The 19,641-nt window shown below is 38.7% G+C and overlaps 1 protein-coding gene across 3 annotated transcripts in view; it reads left to right on the top strand.

Annotated features, from left to right (window-relative positions):
* STK31 (serine/threonine kinase 31) overlaps positions 1 to 19,641 on the top strand; it is a 107,709-nt gene that overhangs the window by 44,006 nt on the left and 44,062 nt on the right. For all 3 annotated transcript variants that reach the window (XM_069586795.1, XM_069586796.1, XM_069586794.1), the window contains 3 exons: positions 1,838 to 1,953; positions 3,561 to 3,720; positions 6,531 to 6,653. In XM_069586795.1, the coding sequence (XP_069442896.1) occupies positions 1,838 to 1,953; positions 3,561 to 3,720; positions 6,531 to 6,653 (399 nt within the window). The remainder of the gene's footprint in view (positions 1 to 1,837; positions 1,954 to 3,560; positions 3,721 to 6,530; positions 6,654 to 19,641) is intronic.

Here is a 19,641-nt window from a genome sequence, read left to right as displayed (position 1 = left end):
TGTGAGGAGTGGGGCTACTCTCTAGCTGACGACGCGCAGGCTATCGCGCAGGCTTCTCATTGCAGTGACTTCTCTCGTTTCTGAGCATGGGCTCTAGGTGCACAGGCTTCAGTAATTGTGGTGCATGGTCTTAGTTGCTCTTAGGCATGTGGGATCTTCATGGACCAGGGATCCAACCCCTGTGCCTTGCATTGGCGGGTGGATTCTTAACCATCTGGCCACCGGGGAAACTCTGATTTGCTCTTATTTGTCTTTATACTTTTCTGTCTCCTTTTCTTACCATCCCTTCTTCTCCCTACTCTTTATTCTCTTTCTTCACACTTATTTATAGATGAAATTTTTTCTTATGCTACAAACTAATGATCTTTGAATTTCATTGGATGTTTGAAAGATTAATAATTTCTCATTTATATTTCCTTTTATGTTCTTTAAAATTTTTTTAACTCTGGAAATTTTCAAACATTTTAAAAAGAGAGTTGAATAATTAATACTATGTATCATCACCCAGTTTTTACAATTATTAAATAGATAGTCTTTTTAAAAATCTATGCCTCCTAGTAATTTCAAAACAAATCCCATTCATAATAGTTTAATGTATATGCTTTAATGTATTTTGTATCTCTAACAGAAAAGAAATTCAAAAGAGACATAACCATGATACATTTAAAAATTAGTAATAATCCTTTCACTAAGTTCACTAACTTATGTTCACACTAAGTGAAAGTCACTCAGTCGTGTCCGACTCTTTGTGACCCCACAGACTATACAGTTAATGTAATTCTCCAAACCAGAATACTAGAGTAGGTAGCCTTTTCCTTCTCTAGGGAATCGTCCCAGTCCAGGGACTGAACCCAAGTCTCCCACATTGCAGGAGGATTCTTTGTCAGCTGAGCCACCAGGGAATCCCATAATATCATTTAATATCCAGTGTTCAGATTTCCCATATTGTTCCATGAATGTCATTTATGTTTGGTTTCTTCCAATCAGATTTCCAGTTAGGCCTATACATTCCATTTTGCTTGATAAGTCTCTTAAAGTGCTTCATCTGCATCCTATTGTTGTTTAACAGGCTGCTATATCTCCATGTATTTCCTTTTATGATAGTTAAGTATTAAGGTTTGCTCAAGTCTTCAAATGTATAACTTTTTCTAATACCAAATATGTTACCCCAACACGAGTTGCCATTTCTCTAACATCAACTGAATCGCCACAGTTCATTTTTGACACTAAATGCCAAGAGTTATCTCAGACTCCACAAGGATTAAGTCCCTCAAGACTTAGCTCAATTCAGGCACCAGCCACAAATCAGGTCCCAGGCTACCCACACTTTTTTCTATCAGTGTAGGACTTCCTATGACCCACTCCCACACCTTGCTCTCAATTCAGTAATTCAGTAACAACTGTCAGGACTCATGAAAGTGCTGTGCTTATGGTGACAGTTTTATTATAAAGGATACGATTCAGGAACAGGCAAATATAGAAAGACTCCGCAAAGAGGAAGTGATGATGGGAGTGGAGATGGGGATCGTTTGGAGGATTCTCTGGACCTGTCAGTCTCCCAGCACATGGATTTGTTCACCAGTCTGGAAGCTTCCCGCAGACCTCATCATTCTGAGTTTTTTAAAATCAAGGTTTCATTACTTGGGCCTGGTTAAGTCATTGACCATTGGTAGTTGAACTCAATCTCCAACCCTTGAATTCATATGTGGCATTCTTCAGGGAACACTGCCTCATAAATCCTTTAAAATTTTAGTTAAAAGTTATTTAAATAACAGTAGAAATACAGTTTCCTATGTGGGTCTATGTGTGACTAAGATATGTTTCTTCTTTGCTTCAGCAAGAGAAAGCAACTACCGTGGATTTGACTAAACGTTTGGAAAGTACTCTGAAGACTTGTATAGGTACCAGAATGAAAAATCTGGCAGCTAAAGTTGAAATATTGAAAGGAATTAGGTAGGTTAAAGCGAATTTTTGAGGAGAATGCTTTAAAACAATGCTGATTAGTTGTGTTTTAATTTCTTTATTTCATTTTTGCTTTTTCTTTTTTAAAATTAATTAACTTTTTTAGTGGGGACCCTTGATGGTTTTATTCCTGGTTTTCTCTGTCTCTCTTTCTCTCCATGTGTGTGTGTGTATATATATATATGTATATATACACATATATATAGTTGTTCAGTTATTGCATTGGTTTCTACCAAACATCAACATGAATCAGCCATGGGTTTATCCATGTCCCCTCCCACTTCATATTTACTTTGAAACTTATTCTTTGTATTTTCATTATTTTAAAGAGGGAAGCTAAAGATAGTTACTCCTGAGACAAATTTTATACTGTTTTTATAGTGTTCTGTTGTCACCGTGTGGGATGATAGTGTCTAAAGTTATATATGAGAATGGAATTAAAAAGTCAACACAACTTCTAAGTAATAGTTTGATGGGAAACTACTAGGTCCCATTGTTTTGCTTGGGGTTATTTTCAGTCCTATACAGAAACTATAGATTTCAGTAATCCAGATTATTTAATTATACTCTGTCTAAAGAAAGACAAAAGTAGCCTTCCTAAATCAGAGGAAAAGTGATCTTCATGGAGTCAGAAGAAAAGCAGTTGGTTAGCAAGTCTCACGCAGTTTCATCAGCATGTCCCAGATTCTATATGTGAATTAAGTAGGTATTTTACTTTATAGAAAATTGCTTTATTGTTGGTTAGGGATAATTTTTCACCCTTTTCTGGAGTGTGGAAAAAATGGTTCTCAAAACAATCTAGTTCTCTTTTTGTGCTATGCATAAAACTTAAACCAGTAATTCATTTCTTCATATACTTGGAAACACTAAGATGTTGCTCTCAGTTAATACGGTGTGTTCATTTTTTGTCCATTGGGAATCTATTTTCCAGTTTAAATCTGTCAGTTAGCATTTGGTTTATAGGTTTTAAATAGTTTGAGTAATTTGGTCTCTCTAGAGGTTAATCAACTTTTAATGCACAGCCAAAGTGACTACACTGGAAAAGCTGTGAGACAGACTTTAGACCAGAACAGTTCAATATATTTTGACCTGTATTTGAGGAAATAGTGTGCTATTAGAATGGCGAAAGTCTGGTTGGAAGCTAAAACAAATAAAACGGTGAACCTTGTTGGTTTTCCTAAATTGGCCTCTCTGATTGCTTTGTTGGGTTTTTTGGGGGGATTTTTTTAAGATTATGCAAATGATGGTCTGCTTATTAAGGTACAAGTACTCTGTGCCTTCATCTTGATAAAATTGGCTTAAATATAACATTTTAAAAGAAGTATTTAAAAATCTAATTTTATATCATTTTAATTCTGCAGACTTTTGAAGCTATCTTTTTATATAAAATATTTAATTTTTTCCCAGTGAAATGTATTTTTAGTTAAAGGTTTGTATCAAAGTTATCTATGATTTTATATAGTTTTAAAAAACACCTCTTCATAGCCAGTGTTGTAAATAGTAACTTTAGACCATTATTATTTGTGTAATTTTTTTTCTCACACAACCTTAAACATTTCTTGATCTTTTCCTTTTGCCTTTTTTTTTTTTTTGAATAGACGTGTCAGTATCAGTGTTCGTTTTGGAAATGACCTTTCAGATGCTATACAAGTATTGAATGAAGACTGCTTTACTATCCCAGCTTCTTTGAATGAATTAGAGCTAATTTGGGCAGAATATAATCTGGCTCAGGAGAAGATTCAAACTTGTGAGAATGTGGTGGGTCAAGAATTTTTCTCCATTATGATTTTTATCTGTTGACTATAAGGAGATAATATCTTTCAAAAAAGCAGGACTGCAGATATTGTAATGACACTTTATATGAAATCTTTAACTTTTGGAATATCTTCATATTAGTAATTTGATTTCTTTTGTTGCCTTAGAAGAAGGGTAAGGTAAATGAGTAGTGGTTGTGGAAAAGGGTTAACAAAATCTTTTCCCATTTTGCCTGAGGATTTACCTCTCTCTGTTCCCTTGGTAATTTGATAAATTGAAATTTCAGTCATGTTACTGGCAACATTGTTTAGGTAAATAAAATCCCTGATTGGTAAATTGTATCTGGATTGGGAGGAACTGCAAACTACAAATACTAAACAACTGGGCATACTCCCTGAGGGACCCTGGGAGCTATACCTATAAGAGAGAGTGGTTTTTGAGGGGCATGAGGCTTATAAGCCAGGATGACTCCCACACCTGCTAATGTGGATCTTCTGGTCACAGGGGCACGCTTTATGCTACAGTATAGGACTCTGCCTTACTATTAAATGCTCTCTAAACCATCCCTTCTTGAAAAGGTAATTCTATGTGGGTGCCTCCCTTGTGGCTCAAACAGTAAAGTATCTGCCTGCAATGTGGGAGACCTGGGTTCGATCCCTGGTTAGGGAAGATCCCCTGGAGAAGGAAATGGCAATCCACTCTAGTACCTTGAGTCAGACACTACTGAGTGACCTCACTCTCCTGTCCTGTCCTTTATATGTTGGTAGGAAAGGGATATGAAGAATGGAATATTTCATGTGAAATCTTAATTAGTGTAGGTACAAATATTTTTTCCTGTGGGAATTTTTGTTATTATACTCAGCTGAGTCAAACTCCATGTTTTTCATATTAAGATATCTGATAAGATAGTCATAGCTTTCCATAGTACCTATGAGCTTTATACTTGAGTTTGGAGTTGTCCTATCTTAAGTATTTGTGGTTTCTGCCTCTGAAGATTGTACCCTAAGGGTCTTATTCCCTAGTCATACCTCGTTTGGCCAGTTGGCTGCCTAACTGGCTCTGAATGAGAAAAGTAAATAAGATAACTAAGCCTTTGGAAATGCCAGGAATATTTAATTTGGTTAGGGGATTAGATTTGGGTTACTTTACACATTAGACCTTTACTGGTCACTTCTGATGGTAGACGAAAAAAGGTGACAGAAGTAATAATTTTTGCATCTTTTAGAAACATGTATGTATAGGTACTTTATAAACATGGGCATTTTTGCTCCTTAGGAAAATGAGGCCCACAAGGTTTAAGGAAATTGCTCAAGATTACATACTTCAAGATCATATGCTTCTACATGTTAATCTGGAATTTTAAACCAGATGTCTTGATTACGAAGTGTATTCTATTTCCATACTGCCATCATTAAAATATTTCACAATTATTTTCATGTAGTAAGGTGAAACTTGAAAAAGAACTGCTTTTTAACTTTTGTTTTGTCATTTGAAAATAGTAAAGTGATTCAGGACACGGAGGGGAAAAGGTCTTATAGTGTCTGTCAGATTTGGTATTCTAGTAGGAGAAATGTGATTTTTTAAAACAATTTGTCTCCACTACTGCTGACACTTCAGCACTTACTCTTGGGCTTTATTGCCCTAAAGTTCATTTGACAGATTGAAGAGTAGATTACTGTAGATTATTAAGGACAGGCATAATTGTCCCTCAGATAAAGTTGTCTTTTTATTTCCCTTGTTGCATTTAATTTGCATCTTAAGATTGTTATTTTCATTTATATATTTTGCACAGTTCTTTGATTGCCATGTGTACTTCTTAAAACATTTTTTATTTGTGTATTTATTTTTGGCTCTGCTGGGTCTTCATTGCCACACAGACTTTTCTCCAGTTCTGGCACATGGGGGCTACTCTCTGGTTGTGATGCGTGGGCTTCTTCTTCGTGGCTTCTCCTGTTGAGGAGCACAGGCCATACAGAGCACCAGGGCTTTAGTAGCTGTGCTTCCGGGGCTGTAGAGGACAGGGTCAGTAGTTGTGGCACATGGGCTTGGCTGCTCCGTGGCATGCTTCCCAGATCGAATCCGTGTCTCCTGCATTGACAGACTGATTCTTGACCACTGAACCACCAGAAAAGCCCGCCATGTGTATTTTTGATGAAAGAGTCTTTTGTCTTCATAATTAGTTATATAATGGTCTGGTTGAGCTTACACAAAAAAGAATACTCTAAAATTCGGACATTTAAGTGTATGTACCTCTGTTACAGGTAGTAGAGACACAAATTTAAGACATCCTGTTCCTCTCTCTACTTCAGGTATAGGACAAATACGTAAATAGGTAGTTTTAATATAGTTTACTAAGAACTAGAATAGAGCTAATGCATAGGGTTCTTGGAGATATCTCATATCTGTTTCCAGGCATAGCTTCTTGGGGGAATTGGCGGTTTTATCCTGTTGGAGATTAAGTAAATCTTGAAACATAAATAGGTGAATGACTTGAGCATGGGGTGGGAGTAGGAAGGAGGCAGTATGTAATTAGTCACAGACACTGGTATAATTTTCTTAACTAAAATTTTATTGTTTCGGAAAAGTAAAGATTAACAGAGCAGAATTGTGGACTTTAAATCTTATTTCTAATTAAGGGAAAGAAACTTTGTCAGTTTGGTGATCTAAGAAGAGAGGGGTTTGTCTTAAATATTATGTTGGAGAATGTAATGTTAAATTTTGCTAATTTTAAGAGATCAGTTTTTTTTATATAGGTCAGTGTGTAAAAACACATGGTATATTAATGATGGTTATTCCCTTTTTCCTTCCTTCAGAATGAAGGGAATATTTTGATTGCTGAAAGAAATGAAGTACAACAGAAGCTGTACATGGCAGTAGAAGTTTTTATTCTGGAAGTTGATGAGTTATCTCTTAATAAACGCTTAAAAACATTGCAGGTTGGAATTTTAAAAGATATTAAATATACATTAAAATATGTTTACCATTTGAGAGGTGAAATTAGCATTTGCCTTTAGACTTCAGACAGTACTGATGGTGGCAGAACTTTTTCTTTTCTTTGATGAATCCTAGTTTCTTTTTAATGATGTTAAAATTTTATATTGATATATTTAGTATGTTTTTATATATATATGTATGTATGTATCCTGGAAGCAAGGTAAAATAGTCAGGCATATAAGGTTTGTTAGAGGCGCAGTCATTGGGAAAACTCACAGAGAAAAAAGCAGTAGCAAGCAGGTTAGACATTTTTCTAGCAGAAAATCTAGTAAAGCTTTTATGTCAGAGTTAGGGAGAGGGATCTTGATCCTTGAGTGATGGCGGCTCCTAGATCTTTAGATAGAGTACAGTACCTCATAAGATACTGTGGAACCTTCAGTTCAGTTCAGTTTAGTTGCTCAGTCCTGTCCGACTCTTTGTGACCCCATGAATCGCAGCACGCCAGGCCTCCCTGTCCATGACCAACTCCCAGAGTTCACTCAGACTTGCGTCCATTGAGTCAGTGATGCCATCCAGCCATCTCATCCTCTGTCGTCCCCTTCTCCTCTGGCCCCCAATCCCTCCCAGCATCAAAGTCTTTTCCAATGAGTCAACTCTTCGCATAAAGTGGCCAAAGTACTGGAGTTTCAGCTTTGGCATCATTCCTTCCAAAGAAATCCCAGGGCTGATCTCCTTCAGAATGGACTGGTTGGATCTCCTTGCAGTCCAAGGGACTCTCAAGAGTCTTCTCCAACACTACAGTTCAAACACATCAATCTTCGGCGCCCAGCCTTCTTCACAGTCCAACTCTCACATCCATACGTGACCACAGGAAAAACCATAGCCTTGACTAGATGGACCTTAGTCGGCAAAGTAATGTCTCTGCTTTTGAATATACTATCTAGGTTGCTCGTGACTTTTCTTCCAAGGAGTGTCTTTTAATTTCATGGCTGCAATCACCATCTGCAGTGACTTTGGAGCCCCCCAAAATAAAGTCTGACACTGTTTCCATTGTTTCCCCATCTATTTCCCATGAAGTGATGGGACCAGATGCCATGATGTTTGTTTTCTGAATGTTGAGCTTTAAGCCAACTTTTCCACTCTCCTCTTTTACTTTCATCAAGAGGCTTTTTAGCTCCTCTTCACTTTCTGCCATAAGGGTGGTGTCATCTGCATATCTGAGGTTACTGATATTTCTCCCGGCACTCTTGATTCCAGCTTGTGTTTCTCCAGTCCAGTGTTTCTCATGATGTACTCTGCATATAAGTTAAATAAGCAGGGTGACAATAAACAGCCTTGATGTACTCCTTTTCCTATTTGGAACCAGTCTGTTGTTCCATGTCCAGTTCTAACTGTTGCTTCCTGACCTGCATACAGATTTCTCAAAAGTCAGGTCAGGTGGTCTGGTATTCCCATCTCTTTCAGAATTTCCCACAGTTTCTTGTGATCCACGCAGTCAAAGGCTTTGGCATAGTCAATAAAGCAGAAATAGATGTTTTTTCTAGAACTCTCTTGCTTTTTCGATGATCCAGTGGATGTTGGCAATTTGATCTCTGGTTCCTCTGCCTTTTCTAAACCCAGCTTGAACATCAGGAAGTTCACAGTTCACATATTGCTGAAGCCTGGCTTGGAGAATTTTCAGCATTACTGTACTAGCGTGTGAGATGAGTGCAGTTGTGCAGTAGTTTGAGCATTCTTTGGCATTGCCTTTCTTTGGGATTGGAATGAAAACTACCTTTTTCAGTCTTGTGGCCACTGTTGACTTTTCCAGATTTGCTGGCATATTGAGTGCAGCACTTTCACAGCATCATCTTTCAGGATTTGAAATAGCTCCACTGGAATTCCGTCACCTCCACTATCTTTGTTCGTAGTGATGCTTTCCAAGGCCCACTTGACTTCACATTCCAGGATGTCTGGCTCTAGATGAGTGATCACACCATAGTGATTATCTGGGTCCTGAAGATCTTTTTTGTACAGTTATTCTGTGTATTCTTGCCACCTCTTCTTAATATCTTCTGCTTCTGTTGGGTCCATACCATCTCTGTCCTTTATCGAGCCCATCTTTGCATGAAATGCTCCCTTGGTATCTCTAATTTTCTTGAAGAGACCTCTAGTCTTTCCCATTCTGTTCTTTTCCTCTATTTCTTTGCACTGATCGCCGAGGAAGGCTTTCTTATCTCTTCTTGCTAGTTTTTGGAACTCTGCATTCAGATGCTTATATCTTTCCTTTTCTCCTTTGCTTTTCGCTTCGCTTCTTTTCACAGCTGTTTGTAAGGCCTCCCCAGACAGCCATTTTGCTTTTTTGCATTTCTTTTCCATGGGGATGGTCTTGATCCCTGTCTCCTGTACAGTGTCACAAACCTCATTCCATAGTTCATCAGGCACTCTATCTATCAGATCTAGGCCCTTAAATCAATTTTCACTTCCGCTGTATAATCATAAGGGATTTGATTTAGGTCATACCTGAATGGTCTAGCGATTTTCCCTGCTTTCTTCAATTTCAGTCTGAATTTGTTAATAAGGAGTTCATGATCTGAGCCACAGTCAGCTCCTGGTCTTGTTTTTGTTGACTGTATAGAGCTTCTCCATCTTTGGCTGCAAAGAATATAATCAATCTGATTTCGGTGTTGACCATCTGGTGATGTCCATGTGTAGAGTCTTCTCTTGTGTTGTTGGAAGAGGGTGTTTGCTATGACCAGTGCATTTTCTTGGCAAAACTCTATTAGTCTTTGCCCTGCTTCATTTTGCATTCCAAGGCCAAATTTGCCTGTTACTCCAGGTGTTTCTTGACTTCCTACTTTTGCATTCCAGTCCCCTTAATGAAAGGGACATCTGTTTTGGGTTTTAGTTTTAAAAGGTCTTGCAGGTCTTCATATAACCGTTCAACTTCAGTTTCTTCAGCATTACTGGTTGGGGCATAGACTTGGATTACTGTGATATTGAATGGTTTGACTTGGAAACGAACAGAAATTATTCTGTCATTTTTGAAATTGCATCCAAGCACTGCATTTTGGACACTCTTGTTGACCATCATGGCTACTCTATTTCTCCTGAAGGATTCCTGCCCGCAGTAGTCGATATAATGGTCATCTGAGTTAAATTCACCCATTCCAGTCCATTTTAGTTTGCTCATTCCTAGAATGTTGATGTTCACTCTTGCCATCTCTTGTTTGACCCCTTCCAATTTGCCTTGATTCATGGACCTGACATTCCACGTTCCTATGCAGTATTGCTCTTTATAGCATCGGACCTTGCTTCTATCACCAGTCACATCCACAGCTGGGCATTGTTTTTGCTTTGTCTCCATCCCTTCATTCTTTCTAGAGTTATCTCTCCAGTGACCTCCAGTAGCCTATTGGGCACCTACTGACCTAGGGAGTACCTCTTTCAGTATCCTACCATTTTGCCTTTTCATACTGTTCATGGGGTTCTCAAGGCAAGAATACTGAAGTGGTTGCCACTCCCTTCTCCAGTGGACCACATTCTGTCAGACCTCTCCACGATGACCTCCCCGTCTTGGGTTGCCCCATGGGCATGGCTTAGTTTCATTGAGTTAGACAAGGCTGTGATCCTAGTGTGGTTGGATTTACTAGTTTTCTGTGAGTATGGTTTCAGTGTGTCTGCCCTCTGATGCCCTCTTGCAACACCGACCATTTTACTTGGATTTCTGTTACCTTGGGGTATCTGATACCGTGGGGTATCTCTTCACGGCTACTCCAGCAAAGCACAGCAGCTGCTGCTTATCTTCAGTCAAATCCTACCATTTCAGAAATGACTAATTTAGAATGAATGGGCACGACAGTGTTCATTCCACCTATTAGCATAGTATTTCTTTCTGCTTATTGGGATCTTTTGTATCTTTTAATGCTGTTTAAAATTTTTCTCTTAAGTCCTCATGCATTTTTCTCGATTTAACTCCAAGATGTTTGCATTTTTGGTTCCTCTGTGAATGCTGTCTTACTTTCACTGCCCTTGTTCTTTTGATGGTGTAGAGGCATGCTGATGATTTTTATATACTGATGTTTTTCTGGCAACTCTGCTGAACTCTTTTTTACTCTTTGTCAGTTGATACTCTGGACTTTCTATGTGATTTTATCATTTGAACAGAATAACCCTCTTCTACTCCTACATTTTATGTATCTTTGAATATTTACTGCTTTTGACAATATCTTTAATACCAAGCTGAATACTAGCTATCTTGTTTTGGACTGTAGGTAGGGGGTTAAGCTTGCTGGAAAATTGGATAAAAGGTTATTAAGGGACATCCGAGCACTTGTGTCTTTCTGTACACCTGGTTGAAGATGTCGTTGTTCAGTCACTCAGTCATGTCTGACTCTGTGACCTCATGGACTGCAGCATGCCAGGCTTCCCTTTCCTTCACTGTCTCCTGGAGTTTGCTCAAACTCATGTCCATTAGGTCGGTGATGCCGTCCAGCCATCTCATCCTCTGTCATCCCCTTCTCCTCCTGCCTTCAGTCTTTCCTAGCATCAGGGTCTTTTCCAATGAGTTGTCTCTTTGCATCAGGTGGCCAAAGTATTGGAGCTTCAGCTTCAACATCAGTCCTTCCAATGAATATTCAGGACCCATTTCTTTTAGGATTGACTGCTTTGCTTTCCTTGCTGTCCAAGGGAGACTCAATTTCAAGATTGAGTCTTCTTCACCACCACAGCACCACAGTTCGAAGGCATCAATTCTTCAGTGCTCATCCTTTTTTATTGTCCAGCTCTTATATATGTACATTACTACTGAAAAAACCATAGTTTTGACTATATGGACCTGACCTTTGTTGTCAAAGTAATGTCTCTGCTATTTAATACGCTGTCTAGGTTTTTCATAGCTTTTCTTTCAAGGAGCAAGCGTCTTTTAATTTCATGACTACAGTCATCATCTGTAGTGATTTTGGAGCCCAGGAAAATAAAGTTTGTCACTGTTTCCATTGTATCTCTGTCTGTTTGCATTCATGAAGTGATGGGACTGGATGCCATGATCTTAGTTTTTTGAAATTTGAGTTTTAAGCTAGCTTTTTTACTTCTTTCTTTCACCTTCATCAAGAGGCTCTTTAATTCTTCTTTGCTTTCTGCCCTGAGGATGGTATCATCTGCATATCGGCAGTCTTAATTCCAGTTTGTGCTTCATCCAGCCCAGCATTTCTCATGATATGTACTCTGCATATAAATTAAATAAGCAGAGTGCCAATATACAGCCTTGATGTACTCCTTTCCCAATTTGGAACAGTTCCATATCCTGTTCTATTGCTTCTTGACCTCCTGCATACATGTTTCCCAGGAGGCAGGTAAGGTGATCTGGTATTCCTACCTCTTTAAGATAATTTTTCATAGTTTATTGTGATCTGCACAGTCAAAGGGTTTAGCTTAGTCAATGAAGCAGAAATAGATGTTTTTTTGGAATTCTCTAGCTTTTTATATAATCCAGCAGATGTTGGCAATTTGATTAATATGTGGTTTTCCTGTTATTATGTATGGTTCAGGAACCATTGGAGCCATTATTTGAAACATTTTCTTAAGCAGAATTGAATAAATAGTATAGGTTATTCCAGAATGGTGAAATAAGATTTGCATAGAAAAGGACAGTGATGTAAGAGTTCACCTGTCTAATGTTCGTGACTGTGAAGGGTCCTAGGCATAACCCGCAAGGACTGTCAAACCCCCATTCCATAATGTGAACTATACCTCATGCCTCTCTAGGTGGGGGGAACAGTTAGCATTCTTGGGGAATGTGTCTGGGTGCAGTGAAGGCCAGTCCTTTGAGGGAATGAGCAACCATTCTGCGCCTGGGAAGATATCTGGTGTTGTGGAGGACCATGGCTTGAGACTCTTACCAACCAACTGGAGTGGAATTTGCACCCTAGTTCAATTGGCTATCCTTTTCACCCTGGCATTTCGACACTCGGATCCACCTCTTAAGCAGACTAACCACGGAGCCAAAAGGAACACTCTTGCCCCGAGTGGGTCATTTGATCCCTATATAATTATTCTATTGGGGTCCCTAGAAGTATTCCTAATGAATCCAAGGCTAGAAAGCAAATAGCAGCAGGGTTCGAGTCAGTATTATTCTGGTGGTCCACAATTAATAAAAATGTTGATTGGATAAACTATATTTACTATAATCAACAGAGGTTTGTTAAAACTATACCAGAGATGCTCTAAGGGGAATAGCAAAACAGATACTACCAGCAAAATGGCATGGGGAAAATTGACTGGCCTTAGACATGATTCTGGAGAGGGCAGTGGCACCCCACTCCAGTACTCTTGCCTGGAAAATCCCATGGATGGAGGAGCCTGGTGGGCTACAGTCCATGGGGTCGCTAAGAGTTGGACACGACTGAGTGACTTCACTTTCACTTTTCAGTTTCATGCATTAGAGAAGGAAATGGCAACCCACTCCAGTGTTCTTGCCTGGAAAATCCCAGGGACGGGGGAGCCTGGTGGGCTGCCGTCTGTGGGGTCACACAGAGTCAGACATGACTGAAGCGACTTAGCAGCAGCAACAGTGCAGCTTTACTCTGTAATGGTTTATTTCTTTTCATTGACTGTTACAGAGTTAAAGGATTGGCAACCAAGATCATTTTAAAACTCTTTTCTTTTTAAAATTTAATCTTAAAAGACTTTTTGCCAAATCTGGTTTGTTTCCCTTTCTATTCTTCCCTTTTGTCAACAGATTATTCTTTTTTAACATTTTTTTTAATTTTAATTTTAATTTTTACTTTATTTTACTTTACAGTACTGCATAGGTTTTGGTATATATTGACATGAATCTGCCATGGGTGTACATGAGTTCCCAAACACGAAGCCCCCTCCCACCCCACATCATTCCTCCGGATCATCCCCGTGCACCAGCCCCAAGCATCCTGCATCCTACATCGGACATAGACTGGCGATTCATTTCTTACATATTAGTGTACATGTTTCAATGCCATTCTCCCAAATCATCCCACCCTCTCCCTCTCCCTCTCCCTCAGAGTCCAAAAGTCCGATCTACACATCTGTGTCTCTTTTGCTGTCTGGCATACAGGATCATCATTACCATTTTTCTAAATTCTATATATATGTGTTAGTATACTGTATTGGTGTTTTTCTTTCTGGCTTACTTCACTCTGTATAATTGGCTCCAGTTTCATCCATCTCATTAGAACTGATTCAAATATATTCTTTTTAATAGCTGAGTAATACTCCATTGTGTATATGTACCACAGATTTCTTACCCATTCATCTGCTGATGGACTTCTAGGTTGTTTCCATGTCCTGGCTATTATAAACAGTGCTGTGATGAACATTGGGGTACATGTGTCTCTTTCAATTCTGGTTTCCTTGGTGTGTATGCCCAGCAGTGGGATTGCTGGGTCATAAGGCAGTTCTATTTGCAATTTTTTAAGGAATCTCCACACTGTTTTCCATACTGGCTGTACTAGTTTGCATTCCCACCAACAGTGTAAGAGGGTTCCTTTTTCTCCACACCCTCTCCAGCATTATTGCTTGCAGACTTTTGTATCGCAGCCATTCTGACTGGTGTGAAATGGTACCTCATTGTGGTCTTGATTTGCATTTCTCTAATAATGAGTGACGTTGAGCATCTTTTCATCTGTTTGTTAGCCATCCGTATGTCTTCTTTGGAGAAATGTCTATTTAGTTCTTTGGTCCATTTTTTGATTGGGTCGTTTATTTTTCTGGAATTGAGCTGCATAAGTTCAGATTATTCTTAAATTTCTCTATTTTGCTAAAAAATAGTTATATTTTTATTTATTTTCTTCAAGTATTTAAGTAATATAACGTACTTTTATAATGAAGGTCAAAGAAGTGAAATGTCACAATATTTGATTTCATTAGCATTTATTGGGGCTTCTTTTGTGGCCTACAGTACATGGTTAATGTTTCATGACTTTTTATAAATTTGAAAAGAAAATATATTCTAGGTTTTTTGTGTGCAGTTTCTGATCTACAGCTTAAGCTATGATCTGAAGCTTTAATCTTCTGTATCTTTGCTTAGTTTTTTATCTGATCATTTTGTAAATTTTGAGATTTTTTTATATTTTCTAGTTAATATATATTCTAGTTTTCTTTAATTTTTCAAAATATTTCAGAGCTTATTGTTAAGTGTTAATGAATTCATGATTGTTATCTATTTTAAACTATGTAGTTTTAAACTATTAGGTAATAATAGTTTTTCCTTAAGGTGTTTTGGGATAAATTTTTATTTTTGTTTCCTTTTAAAATTTTTATCCTACTTGTCTTTCTGGTTAATATTTGCCTTATATATAGATTCTTTTTTTGTTCCATTTATTTTATATGTGTCTCTTAGACAACACTTCAGTGGATCATTTTTTAAAAGAATCAGTAAAACATTTAAATCTGACTTTTAATGAATGGGTAATTTAATTGATTTATATATAATTACTATTTTATTAGAACTTATTTCTGTGACTACTTTTGTGTTTCTGTTTATCATGATTTTTTTTTTCCTCCTTTTCTTCCCTCTTCCCTGTATACGTTAGAACATTCTCCCTTGCCTCTGGTGGGTCTTATCTGTCTTTATCTCTCTCCCAAATACCAGCTAACCAAACAATCACAATTGCTGTCTATGATTTTACTCACAGACTGTTACAGGTATAGTATATGAAAACTCAAGTAAGAAACTTTGTAGAGTTGAATTATTTTCTGACTCTTCATAAATTGTTGGATATCTTTTGGTTCACACTGTATTTTAGAATACTTTCTATGAGAGTCCTTCCAAGCAGAGATTGAGTGGTTGACTTGGTAAGGTATTAAATGTCTCAGGATATCATATTTAAACAACTCAAATATTTAAGCCGCTGATTACATTTAAACTCTTTTCAACAGTTACTTAATGAGCTATAAAATATCTTAGATGCAAAGGCTATTTTCTCTTAAGACTTTTGAAAATAATAATCCATTGTTTTCTTATTTCTGTAGTTGTTGATGAGTCTCATTTTTGTCCTAATCAATAGTCACTAATTGATTCTTTGCTGTATTCTGCCATTTAACCAAACCATGTGTTCTTTATTTCAAAAATTATTTCTTCATGCTTAATAATTTCAGTTGTTTATTATTTATAATTACTTGGTTTTGCTTTATGTTTCCAACATCCTTTCTATTTTTGAGAAGATTTGTTATGCTTATTTTGAGTTCTTCCTGTTATCTGGGCCATTGATTTTGCTTCCTTTTTATAAGGTGGCTTCAGTTCAATTCGGTCACTCAGTTGTGTCCAATTCTTTGTGATCCCATGAATCACAGCACGCCAGGTGTCCCTGTCTATCACCAACTCCCAGAGTTCACTCAAACTAACATCCATTGAGTCGGTGATGCCATCCAACCATCTCATCCTCTGTCGTACCCTTCTTCTCCTATCCCCAATCACTCCCAGCATCAGTGTCTTTTCCAATGAGTTAACTCTTCGCATAAGATGGCCAAAGTATTGGAGTTTCAGCTTTAGCATCAGTCCTTCCAATGAACACCCAGGACTGATCTCCTTTAGAATGGCTTGGTGGATCTCCTTGCAGTCCAAGGGACTCTCAAGAGTCTTCTCCAACACCACAGTTCAAAAGCATTAATTCTTCTGCACTCAGCTTTCTTTATAGTCCAAATCTCACATCCACACATGACCACTGGAAAAAACCATAGTCTTAACTAGACAGACTTCTGTTGGCAAAGTAATGTCTCTGCATTTTAATATGCTATCTAGGTTGGTCATAACTTTCCTTCCAAGGAATAAGTGTCTTTTAATTTCATGACTGCAGTCACCATCTGCAGTGATTTTGGAGCCCAAAAACATAAAGTCTGACACTGTTTCCACTGTTAACCCATCTATTTGCCATGAAGTGATGGGACCAGATGCCATGATCTTCGTTGTCTGAATGTGCAGCTTTAAGCCAACTTTTTCACTCTCCTCTTTCACTTTCATCAAGAAGCTTTTTAGTTCCATTTCACCATCTGCCATAAGGGTGGTGTCATCTGCATATCTGAGTCCTTATTGACAAATACAGACTTAAATTGAAGAAAGTAGGGAAAACCACTAGACCATTCAGGCATGACCTAAATCAAATCCCTTATGATTATACAGTGGAAGTGAGAAATAGATTTAAGGGACTAGATCTGATAGACAGAGTGCCTGATGAACTATAGACAGAGGTTCGTGACATTGTACGGGAGACAGGGATCAAGACTATCTCCATGGAAAAGAAATGCAAAAAAGCAAAATGGCTGTCTGGGGAGGCCTTACAAATATCTGTGAAAAGAAGAGACGCGAAAAGCAAAGGAGAAAAGGAAAGATATAAGCATCTGAATGCAGAGTTCTAAAGAATAGCAAGGAGAGATAAGAAAGCCTTCCTTGGCGATCAGTGCAAAGAAATAGAGGAAAAGAACAGAATGGGAAAGACTAGAAATCTCTTCATAAAAATTGGAGATACGAAGGGAGCATTTCATGCAAAAATGGGCTCGATAAAGGACAGAAATGGTATGGACCTAACAGAAGCAGAAGATATTAAGAAGAGGTGGCAAGAATACACAGAAGAACTGTACAAAAAAGATCTTCACGATCCAGATAATCACTATGGTGTGATCACTCATCTAGAGACAGACATCCTGGATGTGAAGTCAAGTGGGCCTTAGAAAGCATCACTATGAACGAAGATAGTGGAGGGGATAGAATTCCAGTAGAGCTATTTGAAATCCTGAAAGATAATGCTGTGAAAGTGCTGCACTCAGTATGCCAGCAAATTTGGAAAAGTCAGCAGTGGCCGCAGGACTGGAAAAGGTCAGTTTTCATTCCAATCCAAAAGAGAGGCAATACCAATGAATGCTCAAACTACTGCAAAATTGCACTCATCTCACACGTTAGTAAAGTAATGCTCAAAATTCTCCAAGCCAGGCTTCAGCAATACGTGAACTGTGAACTTCCTGATGTTCAAGCTGGTTTTAAAAAAGGCGGAGGAACCAGAGATCAAATTGCCAACATCCGCTGGATCATGGAAAGAACAAGAGAGTTCCAGAAAAACATCTATTTCTGCTTTATTGACTATGCCAAAGCCTTTCACTGTGTGGATCACAAGAAACTGGAAAATTCTGAGAGAGATGGGAATACCAGACCACCTGACCTGACTTTTGAGAAATCTATATGCAGGTCAGGAAGCAACAGTTAGAACTGGACATGGAACAACAGACTGGTCTCAAATAGGAAAAGCAGTACGTCGAGGCTGTATATTGTCACCCTGCTTATTTAACTTACATGCAGAGTACATCATGAGAAATGCTGGGCTGGCGGAAGCACAAGCTGGAATCAAGAAATATCAATAAGATGGCTTAGTTTGTTAGATTTCTTTCAGAGTGCTTGTGTTACTGCCACTTTCCATGCTCCCCTGTACTTCTCCTCAGGACTGCATATGCTCTTGAAGAATTATCACCTATCTTGGTGTGCTGTTACGTGTGTATGTGTTAGTGTGGAAGAGGGACCTTGGGAAGAGTGAAAGCTTGGAGCATACCTTTGAGACTTCAGGTGGATTTAGGGAATAGGATAGGCTTGCTTCTCAGAACTTACAGGCTTGCAGTCTTGTCAGGGAATTCCTTAATTTTAAGGAATCCTATGCGTTGTTTTCTGTTTCTCAAGGGCCCTCTGTTCCTTATCAGTTGCTGGAAAACAGGAATGAGCAGAGCTGCACACAGCTCTCAGGACTGAGGTCATGAGGCAGAACACATACATGGATTTGTTTCAGTAACCTTTTACTTTTCTGTAGAACTCCTTAGTCATGTTCCTGTTTCCAATACACGGATTGTCTTCTGGCCCTGTGACGATTGTTACTCCCCTAGTTACTGTTGTTATGTGTCTGGTTTCGGTGTTTTTTACTTAACCTTGTTTTTTACCTAACGCTTCCTTGTATTACAATATATAAGCACACGCTGCCCTGAATAAAGCACCCTTGTTCCACTAGAGACTTGGGTCCCCTGCATCCTTCTTTCCTTGGCCTTCTTTTCGTCGACCTCTGTCCCCAGGTTCTGGTCTGTCAAGAAGACCATAACACAGTCTCGGCTCAACTACTTCTATTGGCTTCTGTTCTAGATAATCTTCCTCTTCAGAGGACCTCTCAGTCCCTCCCCCTCAGCCTTTCCTCTTTTCCAGGGGCTGCTCCCCTTAGGTGTAAATGGTACTGGGTATTCGGGGGAAGGGGAAGAGTGCTTGGCCGAGTCTTCTGTCCTGGTTATCAGTTTTTGCCTCCTCTAGTTTTCCGTACTGTACTTGTATAAACCCATTGCCTCTTGCTTGTGCTGCTGCTTTCTTGCCCAGTGTGAGGAAGGGAGAAGAACATATGAGGAAAATTCTTTTTTCCCAAGATGATTCTTTGCTGTGCACAGGCTGTCTCCTACTTGCAGTGATTGTATTCATTCAGTGCTAAATACCAGCCATCTTCTTTCTTTCCAAGGGTTTTTCAGTTTTGTGATAAAAATTTCTGGGATCTATTAAGTTTTCCTCTTGTCTCTGTGCTGTTTCTTGGGTCTTAGTCCTGGAGGGAGCCATCAAGCTATCTTGTCTCTTCTAGTCCTTTCTAAAAATGCTTTTAAATGTATATTCTTGTTCAGTAGCTCAGTCATGTCCAACTCTTTGTGACCCTGTGGACTGCAGCATGCCAGGCTTCCTTGTCCTTCACTGTGGTTTCCCAGAGTTGGCTCAAATTCATGTTCATTGAGTCGATAATGCCATCCAATCACTTCATACTCTGTGGCCCCCTTCTCCTCCTGCCTTCAGTCTTTCTCAGCATCAGGGTCATTTCCAGTGAGTTGGCTCTTGTCAGGTGGCCAAAGTATTGGAGCTTCAGCTTGAGCATCAGTCCTTCCAGTGAATGTTCAGGATTGATTTCCTTTAGGATTGGCTGGTTTGATCTCTTTGTGTCCAAGGGATACTCAAGAGTCTTCTCCAACACTATA

Source organism: Ovis canadensis, chromosome 4 (genome assembly GCF_042477335.2).
Source record: "Ovis canadensis isolate MfBH-ARS-UI-01 breed Bighorn chromosome 4, ARS-UI_OviCan_v2, whole genome shotgun sequence".
Classification (NCBI taxonomy): Eukaryota; Metazoa; Chordata; class Mammalia; order Artiodactyla; family Bovidae; genus Ovis; species Ovis canadensis.
This window is presented reverse-complemented; position numbering and strand designations above follow the sequence as displayed.